Raw genomic sequence first — 22,677 nt, 5'->3', positions numbered from 1 at the left:
GGGAGACAGGGACCGGGAGCAGTAGCGGAGGGATCCGGGGGATGGGAGGCAGTGGGGGGGGTGCCGGTAGATAGGGGGGAGGCGCGGAGGGGGGCACCGCGAGTGGGCCTGGGACGGGCTCAGCGGGGCAAGAGGACGGGGGGAAGCGGGGACGCGCTCCGCTGYGACGAGCGGGTCAGCGGGGGCACCGAGGGGCAGCAGAGGGGTTGGGCTGCGYGTCTGGGGGCCCCGGGCTGGAGAGGGGCCGCTGGAGGGCAGCACCCACGGGGGCGGCGCGCGGCCAGGCGCTCASGGCCTCTCCCCGCAGCATCGGCGAGAACATCCAGCTGCTGGTGGACCGGCCCGACGGCACCTACTGCTTCCGCCTGCACCGGGACCGCGTCTACTACGTGAGGTGAGCGGGGCCCCGGAGCCGCGGCGGCGCTGGGGCAGCGTCGGGCTGGGCAGCCGCGCCGGTGGGTGCCTGCCTGGAGAGCGGCCGCGGGCGCGCGGGGCCCTCCCGGCTCGGGCTGGGCAGCCGTGGCAGCCTGCGCCGTCTCTCCGCAGCGAGAAGCTGCTGAAGGTGGCCACGAGCGTCCCCCGGGACAGCCTGGTCGCGCTGGGCACCTGCTTCGGGAAGTTCACCAAGACGCAGAAGTTCCGGCTCAACGTCACGGCCCTGGACTTCCTCGCACCCTACGCCAAGGTGGGACGCGGCGCCGCCGGCCTGGCCCCGCGCGCCCCGGCCCCCRCAGCCCCTCACCTCTCTGGGCCTCTCTTGCAGTACAAGGTGTGGGTGAAGCCAGGCTCGGAGCAGTCCTTCCTCTACGGCAACCACGTGCTGAAGTCCGGCCTGGGCCGCATCACGGAGAACACGGCCCAGTACCAGGGCGTGGTGGTGTACTCCATGGCTGACATCCCGCTGGTGAGCGGCTGGGGTCAGCCCCGGCGGGCTCCGGTGGTGGGGACACAGGTGCTGGGGTGGGGAATTCCCTCCATCCTTCTCACTTCTCCTCCATCCGCAGGGATTTGGGGTAGCTGCAAAGTCCACCCAGGACTGCAGGAAGGTGGACCCCATGGCGATCGTGGTGTTTCACCAGGCTGACGTCGGGGAGTACGTGCGGAGCGAGGACACGCTGACTTAGGGAGTTGCCCGCTCTGAAAACATGAGCGATTCTGGGCAGAAGGGACCTTGACCTGTGCAGTCTGCGCGCTGCCGGCACGCGGGCAGCAAGGAGCCTGCCCCGGGYGGGGTGGTGGGAGGCAGCGGCACTGCCCCACGCCTGCCAGGGGGGAGGGGGTTCTGCTGCTGTGACCATGAGTACCTGCTCCCCACAGTGGTAGGTCTGGCGCTGTGATCATATAAAGCCACTTCCCTTTCCTGTAAACTGCATTTTGTCTTGTGCAGAGCTGCAGAGGTAGGAATCAGTCCTCAGCCTCTGGACCTGGGGGGAATTATGCTTTGAGTTAACCTTCCTCAGGTCAGTGTCAGGTGGTGACACACACTGAGTGTGAATGCAGAGGGAAAAAGCACCACGTCAGATGAAGCAGACGGGGTTCATGGGGGGCACCCCCCATCCTCCACTTYCAGCCCGGCTTTCAGCTGTCCAAGCTGACTGTTGTGCTTCCCTGGAAGGGAGCAGGCAGCTACCTGCAGGGAAGGACTTGCTTCCCCTCGGCTCGCAGGAGATGGACTGCAGCCAGTGCGCTCCAGTTTTGCCAGAGAGGTGGTTATTGCATTTCTAATAGAAAAGGCAAGTTAAGACTCTGTCTTTAAAGGGTAACAGGGATGTAACAAAACAGTTCCCAACAAGTTAAGGCAAAGTTAAGGCAATTACTTCAAACTTTTTTTCCTCCAAAATGATAGCAGTAGAGACAGGGCTAGAGCCGAGGGCAGGAGCCCAGAGAGTTCTGTGTGTCCAGCTGCACTGTCTCCTTCCCAAGACAGGATCTGGTCCCCCCTCCCCATCCTGCAGTGGCAGGGCGGCTGCTGTGAAGGTGCAGAGGACAGCTCGGTTCCCGGTTGCTGCAGGCAGAGGCAGGCCAGGYGCTGGCGCTGCCGGCTGTGCTCGGAGCCCCTAGCACCTCGGCCTGGCAGCAGGCTGCACGACGAAGAGGCGCTTCAAGAAGTAGAGCTGTAGCACCCCGGAGAGGACAATGATGCAGCTCTGAGCCAGCGACCACCAGTTGACGTAGCTGTAGTTGGACTCGAGGAGGAAGGAGTCGGCGCCTTTCCTCATCCGGGCGAAGTTGTAGAACCTCCACATGTGGAAGACGTGGACCTGCAGCTTCCGCATGCTGATCTGCAGCCGGAGCAAGGGGCGAGAGGAGGAAGCTCACCAGCTGCAGAACGTACTGCCGCAGCGGCTGGACGCGGTAGGGACGGCTGTAGAACACCCCGACAGCTGCCTACAAGGCTCAGGACTGAACAGGGGTTCCCAGGGTCAGGCAGACCCATGGGCTGCGTTGCCCAGCACCAGCCCTGCCAGGAGCAGGCAGTTGGAACAGGGCCTCAGGGAGGWCAGGCTGGTAGTTGCAGCACGCTTTTAAGTACAAGCAGTGATAAACTCCTTTCTCAGTTCCCAGCAGAGGGGTTTGCTTTTCCCCTGCTCAGCTCTGGCGGGCTCAATGAGGGGCAGGCTGGAGGCCAGCATGGGAGCAGCAAGCTGCTGGTAGCTCCTGGCATGCCAGCRCAGATCCCAGTAAACAAGTGGCAGTTTTTCATCCCACCTAGCTCCTGGCTGCCAAAGCTTGAGGACCCCATCCACTTCCAGGAGGAAGCTGCTCCATTAAGTCTTGCTGTTGTCTTCATTTTGAGCCTGGTTTTGTGTCTTCCTGACCACATGCTATTTCAAATCATTTTATGGTAGAAGCGACACTTACCTCGATGGCATCCAGGGTGTCATTCAGCTGTTTCCTCTCTACTTGTTGCTCATTCTCAGTGTCAAAGCCTTGGTAGTACACACCAAAGTTGAGATAAACCTGCATGAAGCCAAAGTGGTTGTGCTGGTTGTCCAAGCACAGCTGGTAAAAACCTGCAGAGAAAAGTGGGGATTTTTATTGCTTGAGTAGAGCAGCTGCTGATAGAACCATGCCCCTTGCTATACTCTACTCCCCTCTGTAAGGAAGAGGGGCCTGATCGTATGGACAGGTCAATACTCCAGAAAATTTTGGCCGTGCAGGCAGGCTCAGAGGTGCCTGCTAGCTGGGGAGTTCACTGCCCTCAGACTCCAATCACTGTCAGTGATAACTGCCCGCAGCTCTCAGAGGGGTCAGGCAAGCCCAGGAAGGGACTAGCRTAGCAGGAACCTGTCTCCTTGGTTGGAAAGTTGATCTGTCCTCGCACATGCTGGGAAGAACCAAGCCGGAAGCCATTGGGGTCGCTCACTGTGGCCAAGATGTGCCTGTTGCTCGCCATCCCCGACGCCCGCTGGACCTAGAGGCAGGAAACGACAGATGGAAGCGCAGGGRCTCTCAGCTAGTGCTGCTGCGCGGTAGGTGTAAGAGTCCGTCAGGACCACGCTGCGTTTCTTGAGCCAGAGCACCGAGCCCCGCTSCCAGAGCCAGCCTGGCTGGAATTAGGGCATGGCTGGTGGCTGGGCCGTGCTGGCAGTCCAAACCCTCTGCAGAGGGGAAGCGGTTTCCCAAGCGCCTTCTGCAGGGCATTGGCGAATCAGCCTGGAGGAAGGCGCGCGCGCAGGATCCCTGCTGTCCCAACGAGCACAGTTCTTTCTTCCATCCCTYTGCCCTTGCTGGGGAGCCCAGGCTGGCAGCGGCAAGGTGCTGACCTGGGAACTACCTGTTCATTCTGGGTCTCTGATTTTCYGAGCAGCTCCCTCTGCTTTGCCAGGGTGTTCGCCCCGCCGTTCCCCAGGGACCTCTGCGCGCCYAACTTAGCACCCCAGGAAGGAGAGAAATTGGGAACGTGCAGTCGCCCCCGTGAGCGGGAACCGACACGACCCGCTGCTGCTGGGCGGCCGGGCTCCGGCGGCCTGCTTTAGGGAGCTCCYCTCCCTCCTTGCTCTCCAGCGGAGCAGGGTGGGTTGGCTGCGCCCTGCAGCCAGGAACAAAAGCCTCTTTTTCAGTGAACTGCCAGTTCCACATAAGAGACAACAAAATTCACAGTCCTGAGTAACTTAACCCCTTAGTTCCCCATCTCCAGCCCTGCGGTGCTGCTGGCTCTAGCTCAGCCCTGAGCGGGGCCTTGGCCATCAGCCTGCCCAGCTGCGGGCAGGGCGGCAGCCCCTCGCAGCGAGGCTCCCGGCCCTGCGGCTCCACCTGGCTCCTTCCCACTGGGGTTTAGCCAGGACTGCCGCTGGGACGCTGCTGCTCGCASTGCGGCTTTGGGGCCGGCGGGAGGGAGATCGCGGCTGGAGCTTGGGCTGGGCTTGTGCTCCATCCCTAGGGCTGTTCCCRCACGCGAGTTCCGGCTTGGCTGCTCCCTTCCACGTGGCTTTGCCCAGTGCTCCCTGCTGCAACACTGGTAGGTGGTGGAAGTGTGCCTGAGACGCCGGGCACGGTTGTGCCCATATGCTCCTTCARTCAGCTGAGTGTAAACAGGAGATAAAAGAGCTGCAACTTCCCCTCATGGGAAGGGGACGGCAGATATGGCTGTGCCCAGCAGACCTTCAGGGCTCGTTCCCCTCGCAGCTCAGAGAGGCAATCTTGGGTAACAGCCCCCAACCAACTCGGCACAGAGCAGAGCCCCTGCAGCACTGAGACCCCCCCACACTGGTAGTTGCCTGTGAGCTCCCACCGGTGCCATGGGCCAGCAGCCCGAGCTCTGGGCACCTGCAGCTCCCTCTGCTCACGCAGACGTGAGCATGTAGCAGCCCCAAGAGCCAGGCTCATTGGCATCAACTATCAACAGTTTTAAACCAGGTATTTTTAACAATAAATAGGATCGACAATGAGAGAGGAAACTGCCTGAAGAACATGGTCCCTGAAACCAGCCACCTGTGTCACTGCAAAAATTCCCTCTTCCAAGCAAGGACCTTCCCATGCAAGGCAAGCCACTGCCACCCTTGGGACAGCCCACGTGGAATTCAGCTGGCACATGGATTTCACTTCACTTCCACATGCATAAGCCCAGCACTAACTGCAAGATCAAACAGGCTGYGGGCTGCTCACCGAAGGGCTTGTTGCACCCTCCGAGGAGGCAGCCGGCATTGGATCAGCCCCTGGGGCGGCTCTGTGGCCGGCACATCCTGGTCTAACGCGGACCCCGCTTGGGGATGCGCTCTGCCGACGGCTCTGTGGGCAGCGTCCCCCAATACTCGCCTCATAGCTGAAGAAGAAGTTGCCGCTCTGGTGYGCGAACTGCCAGAARCACTCYGCRGAGCCCGCAGGGACGACGATGGCGAAGTCRTAGCGGTCGGCTCCGYGGAACAGAGGCTCGTCGCTGGACCYGCTCAGGGGCTCYGTCTTGGGGCACCCCGCRGGGCTCAGCCACCCCAGCGCCAGCAGACCCAGCAGCAGCATGCTGCTCCCGAGCCTTCGGGCTCCGGCTGGGGCAGCCGGAGCAGGGATCCAAGGTGGCAGGGGTAATCATTAACTGTGCTCCCGCTCTCCCGTTTGCTCTGCCGTTTCAGTCGGCAGCACTTGGGCTAGTGTCAGGAGCAGCTTGGAACAGGCTCCGCTCCTCAAGGTGATGCCAGTGCACAGCAGRACCCGACCCACTTTGTCCACGTTAGAGCTTACCGAGCTGAACCCTTTGGCAAAGGGGCTGTTGTGTAACTACCACGGTCACCAGCAGCACCTCCCGGCTACACAAAGCTGCTCTGATAGCCCTGCTCCGCTGCAGTCTAACAGTCTGCCACTGCATCTTGCAAGCAAGCAAATTAAGCATGAGATTAGTTCAACTACAGGAAACACGCGCAGCCCCACACAGGTCAGCTGAGCAGGGGATGCACTGTTTCCCCCACTGCCACGGTCTCGGACGCAGCAGGCGTTCGGTCACGGGCTGTGACACCCTCCCCACGGAGCCTAGGGCAGAAGCAGTGGGAAAACAGGCTCTGCTCCTCRCAGAATGAGGGGTTTTCCTTCCACCTGGGCATGGTACTAGGAAGGAAAGACCAGTGTTTCCTCATTACTGATTCAGCTTTTGGTCCATATAAAGCTAGGCAGTCCCAGAATGGGATTCTGCAAGCTCAGGGAGGTCCTTACTACCTGAGGCTACTGCAGCCCAAGGGAAATGGCTGTAAAAGCAGAGGGGGAGGGAAATGAGCAGGTGACAGGGGAAGCGTGTTCCAGCAGCTGCTGCTCCTGAAGGACAGAGAAGAAGCAGATGTTTCACAAGGGACTTCTACCCAGCAGCAATATGGCCAAAGGCGGCATTTCTGCAGCTGGACCAGAGCACTGATTTCAAAATAATTAAACTCACTAGTGAGGGTGGGAGGGGACAATGTCAGCAGTAAATCTCCTCAGAACTCACAGCACCTGCCACTGCACTTGGGCTTTTGCTAGTCTGCTAACACAACTTACCTGTTCACTGCTCGTGGCTGGCTGAAAAGAAAGAACAGCACATCACCCACCACGGGGCATAGCACTGGGCATCGGCTGTGACCTGTGCTTCTCTGGACTAAACAGACAGGTTACATCTGCCAGACTGGCACTTGGCTGTCAGGGCTCTTTCATTCTTGCACAACAGCTCCTTTGCAAGCCAGCACAGAGCTAGCTGGCTCCCAGAGAGCTGTTGCTCCCACATTAGCCATCASCCCAAGTGCATCCCCCTCTCCCCAACTCTACATGCAAAAGACACAGAAAAGTTATGAGCCTGAATGGGCTTCTCYCACCATTTCTGGCATTGCCTCATTCACTACAACTCACCTACAAGCAGGCTGCTTTTAGAGGATTCCTCCATGCACACCCTGCCCTTCACCCTCTACAGGACTACAATCTAGAAGCTGCCACTTCATCTCTCTGCCTATGAGAGCGCATCTCCTCCCTTCAGGGGACCGTTGTTCCACCCCTAAACAGTTGCTGACGTGATATTCCCAGCCTCAGCCGGCTCAGGAAGCAAATAGGGAGCCCCACRCCTCTGGGGTGGCGCATTCCCCAGAGGCATCTGGGCGGTCAGGCCCTGAACGCTCTCATTTCTATCTGGGAGATACAAGTTTGCATATTACAACTGCAGTACCTAACATAAGAACTTTATTTCACAGGCCATTCAGACATGGACTCCAACTTTGGCACAAAGTTGGAAAGGCAACAAACACAGTGCCCTCAGAGTTCATACACTTACAGGAAGTGCACAGGAGAAAAGTGTTACCAGAAAGCAAAAATTCCTTTAAGACAGGATTAAAAAAAAAAAAAAAAATCCTTAAACATTGGAACTTTCAGTGTGGGAACAACCAATACTTAAGTACTGAAACAAAAAAAATACACGTTAAAGCCTTAAGAATCTCAGGGGGAGGGAGATATTCCCACTTGCAAACTATACATTTACAAAGCAGAGAGAAATGTAAAAAAACAAAGCAGATCATCTTGTCTAAATTTCTTCTCCACAGAACCTCTAGGACTATGTGCTCTCACTCCAGAGAAACTGGGTGCAAGTAGACAAAGCCTATGAGAGAAAAGATTCACATCACAAATTGTTTAAGACAAAATAAAATACATTAAAAATAGTCACCAATCTCAAAGCATCTCAGTAGAAAAAAACCTGTCATTTTAGTAGCCCATGAGGTTGAAATTCATTCTGCAAAGGCTGCAGGTGCCAGGTGGAAGAGGAGGTCTCCAGGCCATTTCTGAGAAAGTACAACTCAGGCTGCATAGCTTCTGCCAGCTGCAGAAGATCTAAACTTTGCAGCTACCACTAGAAAGACAAAGTGCTTTAATTCTTGTCAAAAGTGGTTTCTGTCTGCTGCAGCATTCTCTAGTACCAAGTAGTCATGCTGTCCCCATCACCCATCAGGGAAGAGCACTGAAACCTCACTGCTATTATTGCTCTGGTCCATCTTTCAAAGGAAAAGTAAGAATATTTTTGCATCGAAGGTCCCTTGGCTTCTAGAGGATTCCCAGCTTTTTCATGGTCCGCCAGCGATCCTTGATCATCACTGCTGTACGGTTCTGGAAGGGGTATTTTTGGCAAATGGACTTCCATCTCCCTTCACCAAACTTCTTCACTCCTTCTTTGATCCACTCACTTTCCTGTATTGTCCATTTCTACAAAAGAACAGGTAAGTCATGTTCWGTGATCAACACAGTACAGTTTCAGGAAGGAGCTGCATTTGGCTGAGAAAGTGCACTATACTCTTTTCTTCTCCCTAGCGTATTATCTATCTTTCACTCTACGATCTGTTCTAGTAACATGGAGAAAAGGCAGAGATTCAAAAGCATACCCAGCCTTCAATGTTACAAATAAGGAAAATGCTAAGCTCGAACACAATTTCAGAAGTAGTTCTGCTTCCCAAAGCACAATGCTGGTTACAAGAGAGAGGAATTACCCCTCGACGCAAGAGCAATCATCAGAGGTATGAAGCACTCACTGCTTATGTCCTCTGTAACAGCACACAAGTAGTGATAAAGAATCTGCAAGATCAGCTCTGCAGTCCCCCTGAATTTTTGTACTGAGACTAGACAAAAATTGAAGAGAGTGAGTCTTAGTGAACAAAGTGCCACATTGTGTGCAGCAGCACAAAAAGCAAGCAGCTGTTTAGGTACAACCAAGAGAAAGAGAGTTATTAGAAGCATCTGATTTTGGAGCTCTTGGAAGGTAACACCTGCCATACACACACCTCACCCAAACAAGAACCTCTCCAGTGCTTGGAGGAATGCAGCAGCTCTAGTTCCAAGCCATGTGCATCAAGGAAAAGGGATGTTTCTCAAGTACCAATGCCAGGCACGTGGGTGGCACACAGCTTTAGCCAACTATCAAACCATTCTGGTTCCAGCAGAGAAACTCAAGCCCACTCTGTGAATACAAAGTCCTGCACAACTCAGATCAAACCTGGAGGTTGTAAGCACTTACCTCAGTAAATATCACTCTTCAGCACAGTGGCTTGCGCTTTCTTTGAAGTGCAGCAGCAGCTTGCACCGCTCTAATGAACTGTATGTTGCTAAGGAGGAAGTCTGTGCTTCAAAAGAGTCTCCTCACCAATTGATCTCAAATTAGCTGGCAGTATGCTCTGCTATAGACTATGTTCTAATTTCAGACTTAGAGAGAATTTAGAGGTTCTACATTACCTGCTTCTTRGAACCAAAGACCGTAGAGTTGTGGCTGTTTGTCTCAAGCAATGCTGAAAAACAAACCAAGTGGGTTACATTTCACCATAGGTCTCCTTGAGAGACTGCCTTTGGCTTACCTGCAGGACTTGGCAAGTAGCTACAACAAAAACATCCTGTGAGAACAAAACCAAATTCCTTTATCCCCTCCTTTTCTGCAGTTACAGCATACACAGCCTTTCTGTTTCAAGACATTAATTGCCTTGCCATTAATGGACTCAAAAAGGATCAATTTTGTTTTAAAGTAGCTAGTATGTTGAGGAGAATGGGGGCCATCCAGAAAGCAGCTACACTGTACGTTGAAGCTGGAATTAAATATTCCAGAGCCTTGTGCACTTTTCACCAGCAGTGCCAGCTAAGCTGTGAATGCAGCTGTAAAGGGAACTGGATTAGAAATCTAGTCTGTCTGAAGAGGCAAGGTTAACCTTTATTTCATGGCACTRAAAGTGGGAACCAGGAAAGCTGTAGTTCTGATAATTACATCTTACAAGTTAAGGATAATTATCCTGAAACTTGAGCAGGAGTTCTTGGCATGCATTTCAGATTAGAGGTACAACCATTTTCTTGGGCTTTTAGTATTTCTAGTTTCAAAATCCAGTCACACCGAAAGTAGCAAGACATCTGTGAACAAGCCACAAAGCCAAGGTWATCAGCTACCACTAGCACCAGGGATTCTGTTCTTACCTGCATCTGAGAATAGATCATCCTCCTCACTCCAAACATCTTTTTCTTCTTCAGCAAATGAGCTGTTCCACATTGCTTTGCGGGGCCTGAAAGCAAGCAAGCATTTATTTCAGCTGCTARCTAGGGATAATTTTGTTCTAGGGAGTTAAACAATAACCTGAAAGGCTCACAGAAGAACTTGCTACTACATACAGACCAGGTGGGATGCAGGGCCGCCTCAATCACAGCAGACAGGCCTATGAGCGTGCAGCACAAAGAAACATAGCAGCTTGTCTAGCCATAAAGCAATACACACACGCCACCCCCTGCATTCCCCTCAGGCAGGGCACTAATCCTTAAGAGTCCCTAACTGAAGGTAGCGCACATCACATTCTCAAATACGAATGCCACATTGTATTTTGTGATCAGTATTTACAAAAACATATCYGAGATTAACTACACAATTAAACAGTCACAGCAAACAAAAACACCTAGACTACCCTGACCTTTGTCTATGGCATGAACTTGAAAATAGCTCAGGACAGAAGCCCTGTGCATTCTCAAGAAGCATTTAATTCTTATAATTTTACTGCTAACACTGCTGAGGTCAACTGAGCTACAGTGGCATCTTACTGAGATCAAGTGCTTAATGCATCACTTGTTCACTCTAGCACAATCCTGGGAGATGAAATTAGATGCATTAAAGATACTTTAAAAAGTTTGCCCTTAGCTACCATAAGTGATTTCAGTTATATCATATATGATTAGAGCAAAAYGTTCTCTATTCTTAGAAAGTTGCACTTAAGCTCCTTTCTTGCATGTAAATATTCAAGAACAAGTCAYCACCAGAGGTGCACATAATCATTACAGCTTTCCAGAAAGATGTCTATCATAAGCAACCATCACTATCAAGAAGACCTGCATTTAAAGGCTACAACCAGACAAARTAACCATACAAGAGGCCCCGATAATAAAATCATGTTTCCAGGTGCACTGGGAACTGTTCCACAYGGCTGCCAAGCCTGACGCTTGAGAACTGCTCAGGCCAGTACCAGACTGGTCACATCAGCCCCACTCCAGGTTCCCTCCTGATCTAGCACTAACCCTTGTTTTAGGCTTACAGCATAGGATAGTTGGGCATCACCTGAGCTACTGAGTCCAGTCCCTTCCTAGTACTGACAACCACACAATGCTCTAGTCCAGAAAAGTTCACAGAACATCTTTCTATATTCAAAATGTTCCCCAGAACCCCCAAAATAAACTCAACACACATGCTAAATACAGCACCACCAGTCTAAGTCCTTGATAGCATATGAAACCAGACGACCATAAGTAGCGGGCCACATGGTGGGGGGGGAGGGAGGAAATCCTTTCTCAGTTTTAATCTCTGACAATTAGCTTACCCCTGCGCAAGACATACTAGTGAGGTATCCAAGAGATCTCACCAATACACATGCCAAGGCACTCCACACTGCATCACACCTGCACTAGCAGCYGCTGCTCTGTGCTTCAGAGAGAAACAATCCATCCCCAAAGAAGCCAAGCTACACATAGCATACTGAGGCCTTTACTAAACTCTTCAAACCCCAAACTTCATGTAGCTCAAAGTTCTTATGGGAGAAACCCAAGTTTATTGCTTGCCACTACGCATCTTGACTAAGCAAATGAAGAGCAACTCAAAGATCCTTCAGGAAGGAAGCTTTGCTATACCCTTGTTAAGACCTGCTGAAGGGGATACTCCTGATTCAAGAATTTCCTATCTGCGTTAGTTTTAGGCTTCCATCAATAAGCTTACTTTACTAGTTTGGCCAAGGGGAGGAGGGGAGAAGAGGCAGACATGAAAAAAAAAGGCATTTCCTTTATACATAATCCTACCTCCTTTATCTTCCAGCTGAAATGATTATACTAAGTGATAAAACTCATATGCAAGAAACACTGCCAGAAAGCCACAAGTAAAAGTTTCTTAACCAACACAGGTTGGGGGGCAGGGTGGAAAGAGGGGGAGAAAGAAGAAAAASAGCTTGAGTTAAGCATTATATTTTAAGCACTTTTACATGGAAAAGGTACTATAAGCTGCTCCACACAATGTACCTGCAAAATCTTACCAGCTTCAGCCTTACTAACTGTAACCTGTACAGAAACATGCATTGCCTGTGATATGCATGCTGGAATTGCCTACCAACACTAATCACAAAAACTCTGACTCAGTGCAAGTTGAAGCTGGATCATTTTCTCATCTCCGTTACTATTTACCAAACGGTTACCTACTTGGACAACGGAGCATTTACTTTACCCAGTTGCACATATGCTAGTAGACAAGGATGGTCAATATTCTCATCTTGAATTAAAGATAAACGTTTTTTGTTGTTCACTCTACCAACTTCAGCTGTAAGTCAAAATACTGGGCGCAGACTAGAATACACACAAGAGATGAGCTTCATACTTGGGAAGTTTAGTAGACACAGGCTGGTCATGCGATTTCTGAACAGAAGGTCTGGAAGCAGAAGATACAACAGGCTCCTGGGAAGAGTCTGGGCTCTCACTGAACTCGCTGCACTGGCTGTCCTGCTCCATGACCAGTTTGCTTATGGTCAACAAGCGTTTGCCCTTATGGGGTATTTCTGGAGGCTCTGAGATCTCAGAATCTTGATTCTCCACTTCTTTCCGCCTCTTGGTTCTGTGGGATACAGAAGGAGATAGTTGCTTGGGGAAAGAAATGTCTGTTTCATCCAGTTTGGTGAAGAGCGCATCAGAATCCTGGGAATCTGACAGGATCTTGAAAGCTTCTCTCAGAACAGAAATCCCATACGTGGTTACAGTTCCAGAAGGCTGCCTACAAAATAAACAAAACTAAGCAGGTTGTAAGATTTCACCAAGGCAGCTCCGCTTCACTTAATCAGGGGTTTACCCTATGCTGTGATCCTCAACAATTCACTATGACCCTATCATGCAAGATCTATTAAAGAGGACGTTCCCAACCCTTCAGCCTACCCTCCTTCTGAAACAGTGCAAGGCACCACGTGGCCAGCACTACTGACAAACAGCTCTCTGCTGAAGACGCCAGTGCTACCCACTAGAGACAGCATCCAGGCATCCTTCTGCTATTCTTGACTGAAGGGCTGATAAGCGACAGACCCTGGCAAAAATCTGTCTTCTCAACCACACAGAAACCAAACACTGTTCCATGAAAGTGTATCTTCTGTCATCAATTGCCTTGCCTTCCCTTCCTGGATTCTAAATGCATCTTGTATCTTCAGGGGGAAAAACAAACCAAAAACACCTTAGCATGTTAACTCTGATCTACACAACAATCTTATGTAACAGCCTTCAGYGCCTTCACTGGGCAGACCTGCTAGGGCTAGTATTCAGGGAAGTTGAGCTGTCTGGACAGAACAAACTATCCTTCAAAAGAGAACTGCTGCCAAATTTCATCTGTAACATAGGGTCAGATTTCTCTGCCCACCTTTCTGAGTTCTTTGGGGACACTTCCGTAGGTCCTGGAGCTGCTGCTGCTGGTTGTTTAGATATTTCCATAGGCTCTGGAGATTCTTTTGAGGTATTAGCTGCTGCTTCTACAAGCTCAGGAGCTCCTGCTTGGTCCTCTGCCCTTTCTGCAGGCTCGGGAGCTCCTGCCACATCCTTTGTTCTTTCTGCAGGCTTGGGAGCTCCTGCCACATCCTTTGCTCTTTTAGAGGGCTCAAGAGCTGCTGCTGGGTCTCTTATCCCATTTGCAGACTCAGGAGCTGCTGCTGGACATTTTGGTTCTTCAGCACATTCTGAATTCAAAGCCTTTTTCAYCATCTTGGACAGGGAAAAAGCAGGTAACCATTATAAAAATGATTCCATGTAATGACAGTTTTATCCCATTCTAAAGACATTTTAATCAGTTACTTGAAATTCAATTCACTTCAGGTACAAAACTAATGTCTGTCAATTAAAATTTGTACCATGGACTGAAGAAATGTATTCAACTGTATCAACCTTTTAGGGATTGACCARATCCAAAATACTGTGGATTTAGTGCCTTGTTAAGTAGGTGCCAGACTCCGCAACTCTAATCTGTGAAGGCACTTGCAAGCCAAAATACTGTATTGCACTGTCTCCTGGCAAACTAAGTGGCAGCTTTCCCCAGAACCGTATCYCACGTCGCTTTTCTCTCGCCCCAGAGGAGGCGGAAGCAGGCACAGAACTACAGGCTAGGTTACCAGGGCAGACACATACCGTTAACAGCAATGGCTCTGAATCATCCACATAGGTCTCCACAAACTGGAACATGCTGTGCTGAAAACCCTTGTAAGAGAAGTTTGTGATCACTGGATGAGCCAAATTCTTCTCCCGGATAATACCGAGCAACTCTGTCCTCATTTTCTAGGCAAGAGATAAGAATGTCTGAATAAGTACAAAAGATATAAATGACAAATTCAGGAACCGAGATATGGATAAAGATTAGGCTTTTCTTATCTGACACTCTCCAGGCCAAACTAAGCTACACTGATAGATGTTTGGAAAAAGGCCAGGGGAGCAGGAGATCTGTCTTGTTTCAATAGTTCTGACCTTGCGTTTCCTGTGCCCAAGACACCGCACTGCCTACAGAAATAAAAAGGGGAAACTTGCTGCTTTACAGAACCAGCCCTCCTTACCAACTCACGCTCTACACTGGTGAGCTTCAGTTTGCCTCAATCCACAAGGATGGATGTTTTTTGCCTGAAGAAGCCAAGACAACATGTGAAGGTATAGGAGCCAGAGAGAAAGAGTTCTAAAACGACTATCAACATGCAATTTAAATACTCAGTGGCAATGGGTTCTTCTTTCAAGGAAGACTGATTCCACTTTCATCACCCTGATCCTCTCCCTCTTTTTAGATTTCTGTAAGAGGCATGGGCATCCAGGGAACCATTTAAGCACAGAACAGTTCACAGATGCATCCACCACAGAGCCCACAAAACAGCAGTTCATTCCTGAGAACATCATCTTTCATTCATTCACAGACTCACCTGGCTGCTAGGGTCCTTCCCCATGTGTCTCCTTAAAATTTTTGAGGCTTTATCAAACTCTCTGTTTTTGATGCAAATTATAACAGCCTACAAAAGAAAAAGAACAGCAATTTCTGTTATACATCTGTAATCAACCCACTACTACGATTTTTCATGGGATACTACATTTTTTGTCATTTATACAGGACTACTCTAAGACAAGGAGAAAGCACAGTATTTTGAAAAACAGGCACAGAAATAGACATAAAGTATATTTTAGATTTGTGTTTTCTAGTTTCCATTCACCTCTGGCAGGGCCAAGCTCAAATAGGTCTGTATTTTCAGAGCAGCATACTCCCTTAGTAGAAATAACAAAAGATATGAAAAAAAAAGACAATAATTGTCTCAGTGTGAAGAGTGTATAGGCACACAAACCTATGTATGAATTTAAGAATAACAGTAATAATACCATTTGTTTCACTAAACTACTCTGTAAAAATGCAACATGCAAAAGATTTTTAAGGAGTCCCATCGCAGACCAATTTTGACCACTCTGGGTATATGCATGAGCTCAGCTTGGATTATGTTAACGATAAAGGGAAAAAAAAAAAAAAATCTTACAGCTTCTTTCATCATTTTCTGAATAGATTCTGTCTTCTTTTCAGCCACAGAGAATTCTTTCTGGATGAGCTCCAGAATACCAATTGCTGATTCAAGAGGGGTAAGTTCTGACTCTTTATCAAAGGTGCAATCTACAAAAACAATTCACAAACACTGTTTTGTTAAATCATACCTAGAAACAGCTTACAGAGAACTTACTGAGAGCAAGTTACTTGATTTGTTCAGTTTGAGGGCAAATTCTACAGTTACTTCTCATGAAAAGTGACAGGTGATGCTGCACTGACTGCGAAGATAAACCTCTAAGGCACGCTGTGACCCCTCAGCCTCCGAGGGAGGGGAGCTCCTCGGCACTTTGAGGCCTCTGCACCGTGCACAGAGGCGGCCGCAGAGAGCCGCGGGCTGGAGGCCGAGGCCGGGGCCTCCCCGGGCGGGCCGGGCACCCACCTAGGTTCTCGCCCTCCTCGACGCGCGAGAGGAACTGCATGATGCGCAGCAGCCGGGACACCACGGGCTCCTTCTCCAGGGGCCGCACGAGCAGCGCTGCGGGACAAGAGGCAGGTCAGGCCGGCGCCGCAGAGCCCAGCCCGCCGCCCGGGCGGCGCCCCCCGCCCCCCCGCGCCGCGGCCCACCCTGCATGACATCGCGGAACTGGCGGAAGTCGCAGTTGCGCCCGGCGCGGTAGGCCGCCACGGCCTGGTGGAAGTAGAACTGCAGCACGCAGCGGTTCACCGTCTCCTCGCGGGCGCCGCCGCCCGCCGCCATAGCCGCCCGCCGCAGCGCCGACGACCGAACCCGCCGGCTCAGCATCCCGCCCGGAAATGACGCCAGCGCGCGCCGGAAGTGACGACACCCAACAGCGCCCCCTTTCCACTCCCCCGCGGCGCCGGAGCCTTTACTGCCCTGTAGGCACCTGCGGCGACCGGCATGCACCGCGCCTGCCGGGCGGCGACTGCAACTCCCAGCATGCCCCGCGCGCTCCCGGCATGCACCCCTCGCCCCGGGTTGGGGCGCTGCCCTCTGGCGGCCGGGCGCGGCGCGGCGCCCGTAAAGCATGCCGTAGCGGCGCCCGTGAAACGTGCCGCAGCGGCGCCCGTAAAGCATGCCGTAGCGGCGCCCGCCAGACGTGCGGCAGGGGCGCGGACGCGGAGCCGCCCCGGCCGCCCCCCCGGGGCCGCGGGTCCGGGGCCCGCAGCAGAAACACCAGCAGAAACGCAGCGCCCGCCGTGGCTGCTCTGCCCTGCGTTCTCTGCTGAAACGGGGCGTGCAGCAGAGACTCGGGCAGGATGTTAACACTTAAGCCCAGCTTAACGCTCGTGACTGAGCCCTTCGCGGATTAGGTGAGAGCTGTAAGAACTTTCTTACTGTCATCCAGTCTTTTGCACAGCCAGATTTTTATGCATACTTAACCCATTCCTTAACTGCAGCCATCTGCAAATTCCATTCCCCTCACCTCTTTTAACATAAAAGGGCCCTTCTGCAGCACCTAGGGGCAAAGATTTTCCTGAAATTACTCAGAATTTATACACCGAACCAGAAGCCCAGCCATACGTTTCTTTCTTGGGACCACCAGTGGTCCCAGCGAGCGTGAGCAGAAAGGACGAGTGTCCTGGCAATGTTGCTGCCACTCCAGCTGAGCACTCTGGTGGCCCGCAGAGCCACCTGGGCTGTGTTACACCTCTCCCTTGGACTGCTGAGGAGCAGTGCCTTGCTGGGCTGACGAGGAACGTCACTGGCACCTTTTTGGAGACTATTTTTGTGGTGGTGAAGCACATGRAAATTCCTTTTGCATTAGGTTTTTCAGGATACTCCCTTCCCTCCACTGCTTGGCAGAGAAGGAAACACATGAGAAAAATCAGTATGTCAAATGGAAAACAGTAAAACTGGGAGGGGTTTTTTATTGGCAAACAACAGGAGATAAAAATAATCAGTTCAAGAAGGAACGGTGCCTGCTCACCCCTGGGCAGGGTGACCCACCTGCACAGGCGAGGGGAGCTCTCTGAGTGGCACGCAGCGAGCTGCACAACCATTAAACGCTAGGAAGATGTAGAGAAGGATGCCGGCCACCTCTGTTTCCCGGGCTGAGGCGAGATGACAGAGCGACRCTGTGACTGCAATACTTTGGCATGTAAAATGCTCAGGAGCCAGGGGAGCACTGATGATTTTGCTCTTTTCTTGTCACAATGCGCAAGAACAGATGACAAGGCCGGAACTGCTGGACTTTACCRTTCTCCTCTGATTCAAGGAAAATCTTGAGCCGTAGCGACAGTGTATGTGATGTGCTGCCCTTGCAGCCTTCCAAGCACTGCCTTTGCTTTGCAGACTGGATTACCGAATGCGTTTGGGAAGTTCCGTAGCTGCTGCATCCCTCTGCGATCCCCCCTGCTCTAGCCAGGTGCATCAGGCACTTTGGCAAATCCAGCAGCCAGCACAGGTTTCGGGATTTTGAGCCTGCACCACCGGTCCTGCGCTGCCAGGGCTGCCATCGCCGCTCCTGTATCCGCCACATCTCCCTGGTGAGCAGTGCCTTCCCTTTGGAGCTTCCCGAGTAGCTTTGCGGTAAATCGCTGCGTACATTGTTGGGTGAACCAGCTGCTCCAGGGTGGAAGAGAGCAACGAGGGGCTGCAGTTCTGGGATAGCTCTGCCCAACGCGTGGTTCTGTTGTCGGATGTCAGGGAGCCGTGATGCCTGTGCGGAGCAGAAACGGCAGCTGCGGAGGTGCTAATGGCCCCAGGCTCTGCCACAGCCAGAATGGGGCACGTGRCAGCACTGCGGCCTTAGCACCTCCATCCGGTCTTTGGTCAGGGAAGGCTTCATTGCCTGCCTAGGCCAACTCTGCATTAGCATGCAACACCAGAAAACTCTCGTGCAATCTAAAGATGCTGGAATTTAAATTTCCAGAGATACTACAGAAACACAAACCATTGTTTTGCTCTTCTGAATCTCTTAAGAGGCATGAGAAGGAAGCAGGGATTATGGAAGCGGGCAGTAGACCAGGAATGCGAGTGGCCTCGCTGTCCAGTCTCACTGAATCCTTGCCCAGTGTCATTGTCAGTTCCCTTTCAGGAAAAGGTTTGGTGGTTTGTGTGCCAAAAGAAACATGGGGCAGGAAGATACAGATTACAGTCATGTTTGTGCTTTTTAGTCTTCACTAGCTGATTTATAGATTTTGATGAAGTGATTACAGATGAAGGAAAACATTCCAGGGAGCAAGATCCGCATGTCACTGGGGTCTCGTGTCTGTCTTTCCGTATGAGTTACAGTGGAAAACAAAACAGGAAAATTACCAGGGGCGGTCTGGTCACCACGCACTCCTTTCTCTTCTGCAGCTGTGAAGCGCCAGCTGTGCGCACAGCGCTGCACAAGCCAGCAGACAACAGCACCTGCCCTACGGGGCTTGCTCTCCAGATAGACATGCAATGGATTTCTGACTTCTGCTAGCACTTGGTAGTAGTAACGAATAGCAGCAATTAATTTTGTTGCTCAATAAATGTGGAACTCATTTGTTTACATGATCATTATTTATACTGCTAGTGTGCCTAGAAAGCCTGGTTCTGGACTAGGATGCCACTGTTATGTACAAGTGCAAAACAGATACTGCTCCAAGTTGACAACAAGCTTAGAAAGACAGCGGAGAGCTATAGAAAAACAGGTAGCAACAAAATATTGCCAAATTTTTGTAACCACTATGGAAAGGGGAAATGCTAAGGAGGATAGTGAGGTTGCTTTGCGAAGTTTGTGGAGAAATCTTCCAAGCATGAAAGCTGCAGAGAAGAAAGCACAAAGGCACTTGTTTGAAAATTAATTCACTAGATTACAGAAACTGATACTCTGAACCAGAGGTGAAAGATGAATACTTGATACTGAAGGAGACAGAACAGAAGGGCAGTAATGTGCTGGGAAGGGTCTAGAAAAAGACATATTTTTGTTTGATATAACAAAGAGGAAGGGGCCAGCAGAGGATTGCAAGGAGATGATTAGCCTGGTCAAAGCAAGAGGGGAGAAAAGTAATCTTCATAACAGCACTTATGTGAACTAATGCATGATTGCACTTGTCAAGGCCAGGTAGAAGGATGCTATGGCAACAGTGGTGCAAGATGATGAAATTCGGAGTTAAGAGTTTACAGTATGCAGCCTGACCAAAAACCAAACAAACAAATAAGCAAAACAACCAAAAAAACCCACTAAAAAGCCCCCCTTATATTATATAGTAAGGAAACAGCAAGGTTAGATGTCACTTTGGTAAAAGTAGCCAGGAACACCTTCACATGCAAGATACTCGGGTTACATGGAGAGTCAGGGAAACATCCCTAGTGACTGAGAAAGATACATACAGGAAGGATTGAAAAAGAAGAATAAGCACAACATTCAAACTATGTTGAGACTGAGCTCTGGATTAGGTAACTGTGAAGAAGTGACAGAACAATAGACTAAGACTTCAACAGTGCAAGAAAATCTGGTTTAGTGTATGGATGACACACACTAACAGAGAAGCTACCTGAATTTGCAATTACAGATGAAGTATGTGTATTACTCCAAAGTAACTCGAGAGGAAGATGAGATCAGTACTCTCCAGAGCATGGCAAAGCCAGAGAGGAAGGAGGCCAAGGATTGCAAGAGCAGCATGGCTTGAGCAGCCTCTTTGAACACWGCCAGAGCATGTAAGGACAGAGTACTGGTTCTGAGACTTGGAAGAAGTCACTGAGACGTTATTGGGCAACTGCAGGGAATGAGTATGTGTTTTAGGCTAATTAAAAAAAAAAAAAACCTAACATAGATGAAAGCACTGAGAGAAAAACACAGAAATACTACCTTTATAGCTGTCTGAATAAATATCATAATGTAACATATAGTTTAATTTAGGAGATGGCCACACAGAAGCCTGCAATTCAAGAAAGCAAAATAGCGTATGTAACCACATGCTGCACTATCAGGTTGTAAAAGGAGCAGAAATCCCAGTTTTCCATGCCAGCAGAGTATGAGAATGAATTCTGATGAAAGACTACATGCTCCTGGTGAAGCACAGGGCAATGCATGCATTAATAACGACAAGTAGCTGTGTTTCCCACAGATAGAACTGACACTCTTGGAGTTACCGGGGACAACAACCTCTATAAGGAAGTCACCACCTCACCAGCTATCAAAGGACATGAAACATTCACTAGGCTCAGGTACTGCTGAAATATAACCAGATTTATTATTTATTTCCAGAGATAAGAGAGTACACTGAGTGCAGAAGATGAATTTGAAGCCTGCACAAATGATACTGATTTGAGTTGAACGCCTTGCTTCCCCCCACTTTATTATTCACCTTGTACAGTGGCTTTATTTCCTTACTATTTCCTTGTATCTTGATCCTCATTTCTTTGTACAAAACCAGTAAGACAAGGCAAGGATAAGCCAGTGTATTAAAGACACATACCATGCCAGGTCTCAACTTGGAATTTCAACCATTTATAGATGTTGTGCATGACAGCAGTAATTGGACTGGAGATTATGGTTGGCAGATACCAATGCAGCAATTTTCTTCTCTTTAGTAAGAAAAGATACACTTCTTTCTTACCAGAAAGTGACCTATTAAATGTTAAAAATAAAACAGATCTTCAAGGAGTTAGCCTGCTTGTACTAAAATGGATGTGGGAAGACAGCAGGGCTACTTAGCATGTCTCAGCAGTAATAAATAGCTTTGTGGYGATAAATTGTTCAAAATGTATGACTCTTGGCCATCTGGCTGTGCCACTGAGCTGGGATGGCAGAGGGCATGAGATGACATACAACAGTATAGCTACCTAGCTCGCCTGAGCGCCCTTTGAAATCCCAGTTGTAGCAAATGGCGTGGACATTAGGGTGCTCCAGTTCTCTGCATCTTTTCTCTTTAGCCAACACTAGTAACAGTACTAGCACTCCTTAGGACATACAGGCATTATCGCCTCCTCAGCAGATATACAAAAGCTGAYAGCTCACTGTCCAACACTGCACACACAGCACCTGTGTCAGAAAATAAATTCCACAACCATGAATGTGTGTTCATGAATGTACACATTAGCTTCACAAACTACTAGGTTCCTGAGCTTCCAAGCACTCTTTCTGCTCGTAAGTCTGTTTAGCATGGCTCAGAGATGACACAGAACCTGCCAAGCCACTCTGCAATCTGCATATGAACATTTTCTTCTAAAAACTGATCAAACTGCAGCACTCATAGGGGGGAAGACATTAGAGCACTGGCACAATTTAAAGATCTGTGAGATAACCACCTATTTTATATATATATATATATATATATATATATATATATATGCATACAGAATCAAAAGAAGTAGTGAAAAAGCAATCCATGCTGACACTGCAGGAGCGCTACAGCCCAGCCAGAGGCTGACAAATAAATCTTGCTAGCGTAAAACTGCCACGCTTTCCTGACGGGAACAGCCACAAGCCACGACGCCCTGTCCCAGCACCGCTGCAGCGTTACCAGAGTGCTGGAGCCGCACGTTTGACAGAGCCGTGGCTTTTCGAAGCGCTGCTGGAGACAGGCGGGAAGCGGACTGCCGCCCGCGCACCCCAGTGGCACCGAGGGGCTGGACCAGCCGGCGGGCGGGGGTCCAGCGGCAGGCCGGTAGCTGCGGGGACGGGCTACGGCTGCCCTCGCTCTCCCAGGAGGGCAGGAGCGGAGGAGGCCCCAGGCGCCGGGGCCCCGCGAAGGCCGCGCCGGGCCGGGCCGAAGCGCAGCCCACGGTCACCGCGCGCCGCCTCAGGCGAGGAGCGGGCGCTTCCCGCCCTCCCGTCCGGTCGCTCTGGCGACTCCCCATTGGCCCGCGCGCGGCGCGGCGCCCTCCCATTGGCTGCAGCCGGCGCCTCTGATTAGCCGCCAGGCGTCGCACCACCGCTGGGGCTGCGCCGCCGCGGGTGCCTCGCTGCTCATTGGCTGCGAGCCGGCGGATTCGGCCGCGAGGCGCCGGCAAGGGGCGGGAGGGGGGCGTCGGCGATCGGTACGGCGGCTGCCGTAGGCCAAGCCCGCCGTTCCGCGAAGGGGCTGGCATGGAGGCCGAGGGGTGCAAGGAGGCGCGGGGCTGCGCGGAGCCGGCGGGCGCGCCCGTCTTCACCCTGCAGGAGGTGGCGAGGCGGAACTCGCGCCGCGAGTCCTGGCTGGTCATCCACGGGCGGGTCTACGACGTTACCCGCTTCCTGGAGGAGGTGAGGCAGGGCGGGGGCGGGGTCCTGGCC

At 51.1% G+C, this 22,677-nt stretch overlaps 4 protein-coding genes and 2 long non-coding RNA genes across 7 annotated transcripts in view; 3 read left to right on the top strand and 3 right to left on the bottom strand.

Moving 5' to 3' along the window:
- The first annotated feature begins 41 nt into the window (after positions 1–41).
- On the top strand, positions 42–1,367 carry NIP7 (nucleolar pre-rRNA processing protein NIP7). Its single transcript, XM_085305748.1, has 5 exons — positions 42–51; positions 199–394; positions 547–685; positions 764–904; positions 1,005–1,367. Exons 1-5 carry the CDS (start codon positions 42–44, stop codon positions 1,122–1,124), a joined length of 606 nt encoding a protein of 201 aa, XP_085161874.1. The 3' UTR covers positions 1,125–1,367.
- Positions 1,368–1,805: 438 nt separating this feature from the next.
- On the bottom strand, positions 1,806–5,518 carry TMED6 (transmembrane p24 trafficking protein 6). The gene is made up of 4 exons (XM_085305733.1): positions 5,260–5,518; positions 3,289–3,415; positions 2,863–3,014; positions 1,806–2,282 (listed from the first exon to the last, which is right to left on the bottom strand). The coding sequence occupies exons 1-4, from the start codon at positions 5,458–5,460 to the stop codon at positions 2,058–2,060; spliced, it is 705 nt and encodes a 234-aa protein (XP_085161859.1). The 5' UTR covers positions 5,461–5,518; the 3' UTR covers positions 1,806–2,057.
- Positions 5,519–7,114: 1,596 nt separating this feature from the next.
- Positions 7,115–16,281, bottom strand: TERF2 (telomeric repeat binding factor 2). 2 transcript variants are annotated; one of them, XM_085305731.1, is made up of 10 exons: positions 16,088–16,281; positions 15,903–15,998; positions 15,459–15,589; positions 14,859–14,945; positions 14,086–14,232; positions 13,328–13,665; positions 12,308–12,697; positions 9,886–9,971; positions 9,163–9,215; positions 7,115–8,142 (listed from the first exon to the last, which is right to left on the bottom strand). In XM_085305731.1, the coding sequence occupies exons 1-10, from the start codon at positions 16,263–16,265 to the stop codon at positions 7,984–7,986; spliced, it is 1,665 nt and encodes a 554-aa protein (XP_085161857.1). In that variant the 5' UTR covers positions 16,266–16,281; the 3' UTR covers positions 7,115–7,983. The 2 variants fall into 2 exon arrangements, with proteins under 2 accessions (XP_085161857.1, XP_085161858.1); XM_085305732.1 differs by having other exon boundaries at positions 12,308–12,541.
- Positions 16,282–16,556: 275 nt separating this feature from the next.
- Positions 16,557–18,958, top strand: LOC146595436 (uncharacterized). Its single transcript, XR_014895938.1, has 2 exons — positions 16,557–16,795; positions 17,778–18,958. It is a non-coding gene; the product is annotated as an uncharacterized LOC146595436 (long non-coding RNA).
- Positions 17,319–22,189, bottom strand: LOC146595435 (uncharacterized). Its single transcript, XR_014895939.1, has 2 exons — positions 21,926–22,189; positions 17,319–18,144 (listed from the first exon to the last, which is right to left on the bottom strand). It is a non-coding gene; the product is annotated as an uncharacterized LOC146595435 (long non-coding RNA).
- Positions 22,190–22,410: 221 nt separating this feature from the next.
- The window catches only part of CYB5B (cytochrome b5 type B), a 12,998-nt gene continuing 12,731 nt past the window's right edge, over positions 22,411–22,677 (top strand). Inside the window, exon 1 of the mRNA XM_085305730.1 lies at positions 22,411–22,647. Within this exon, the coding sequence (XP_085161856.1) occupies positions 22,492–22,647 (156 nt within the window). The 5' untranslated portion in view covers positions 22,411–22,491. The remainder of the gene's footprint in view (positions 22,648–22,677) is intronic.

This window comes from Rhea americana, unplaced genomic scaffold (genome assembly GCF_003343005.1).
Source record: "Rhea americana isolate MKP2758 unplaced genomic scaffold, rheAme1 scaffold_226, whole genome shotgun sequence".
In the NCBI taxonomy this organism is placed as follows: domain Eukaryota; kingdom Metazoa; phylum Chordata; class Aves; order Rheiformes; family Rheidae; genus Rhea; species Rhea americana.
Note: the sequence above shows the minus strand (reverse complement) of the source record. Positions and strands in the feature narration are given on the sequence as shown.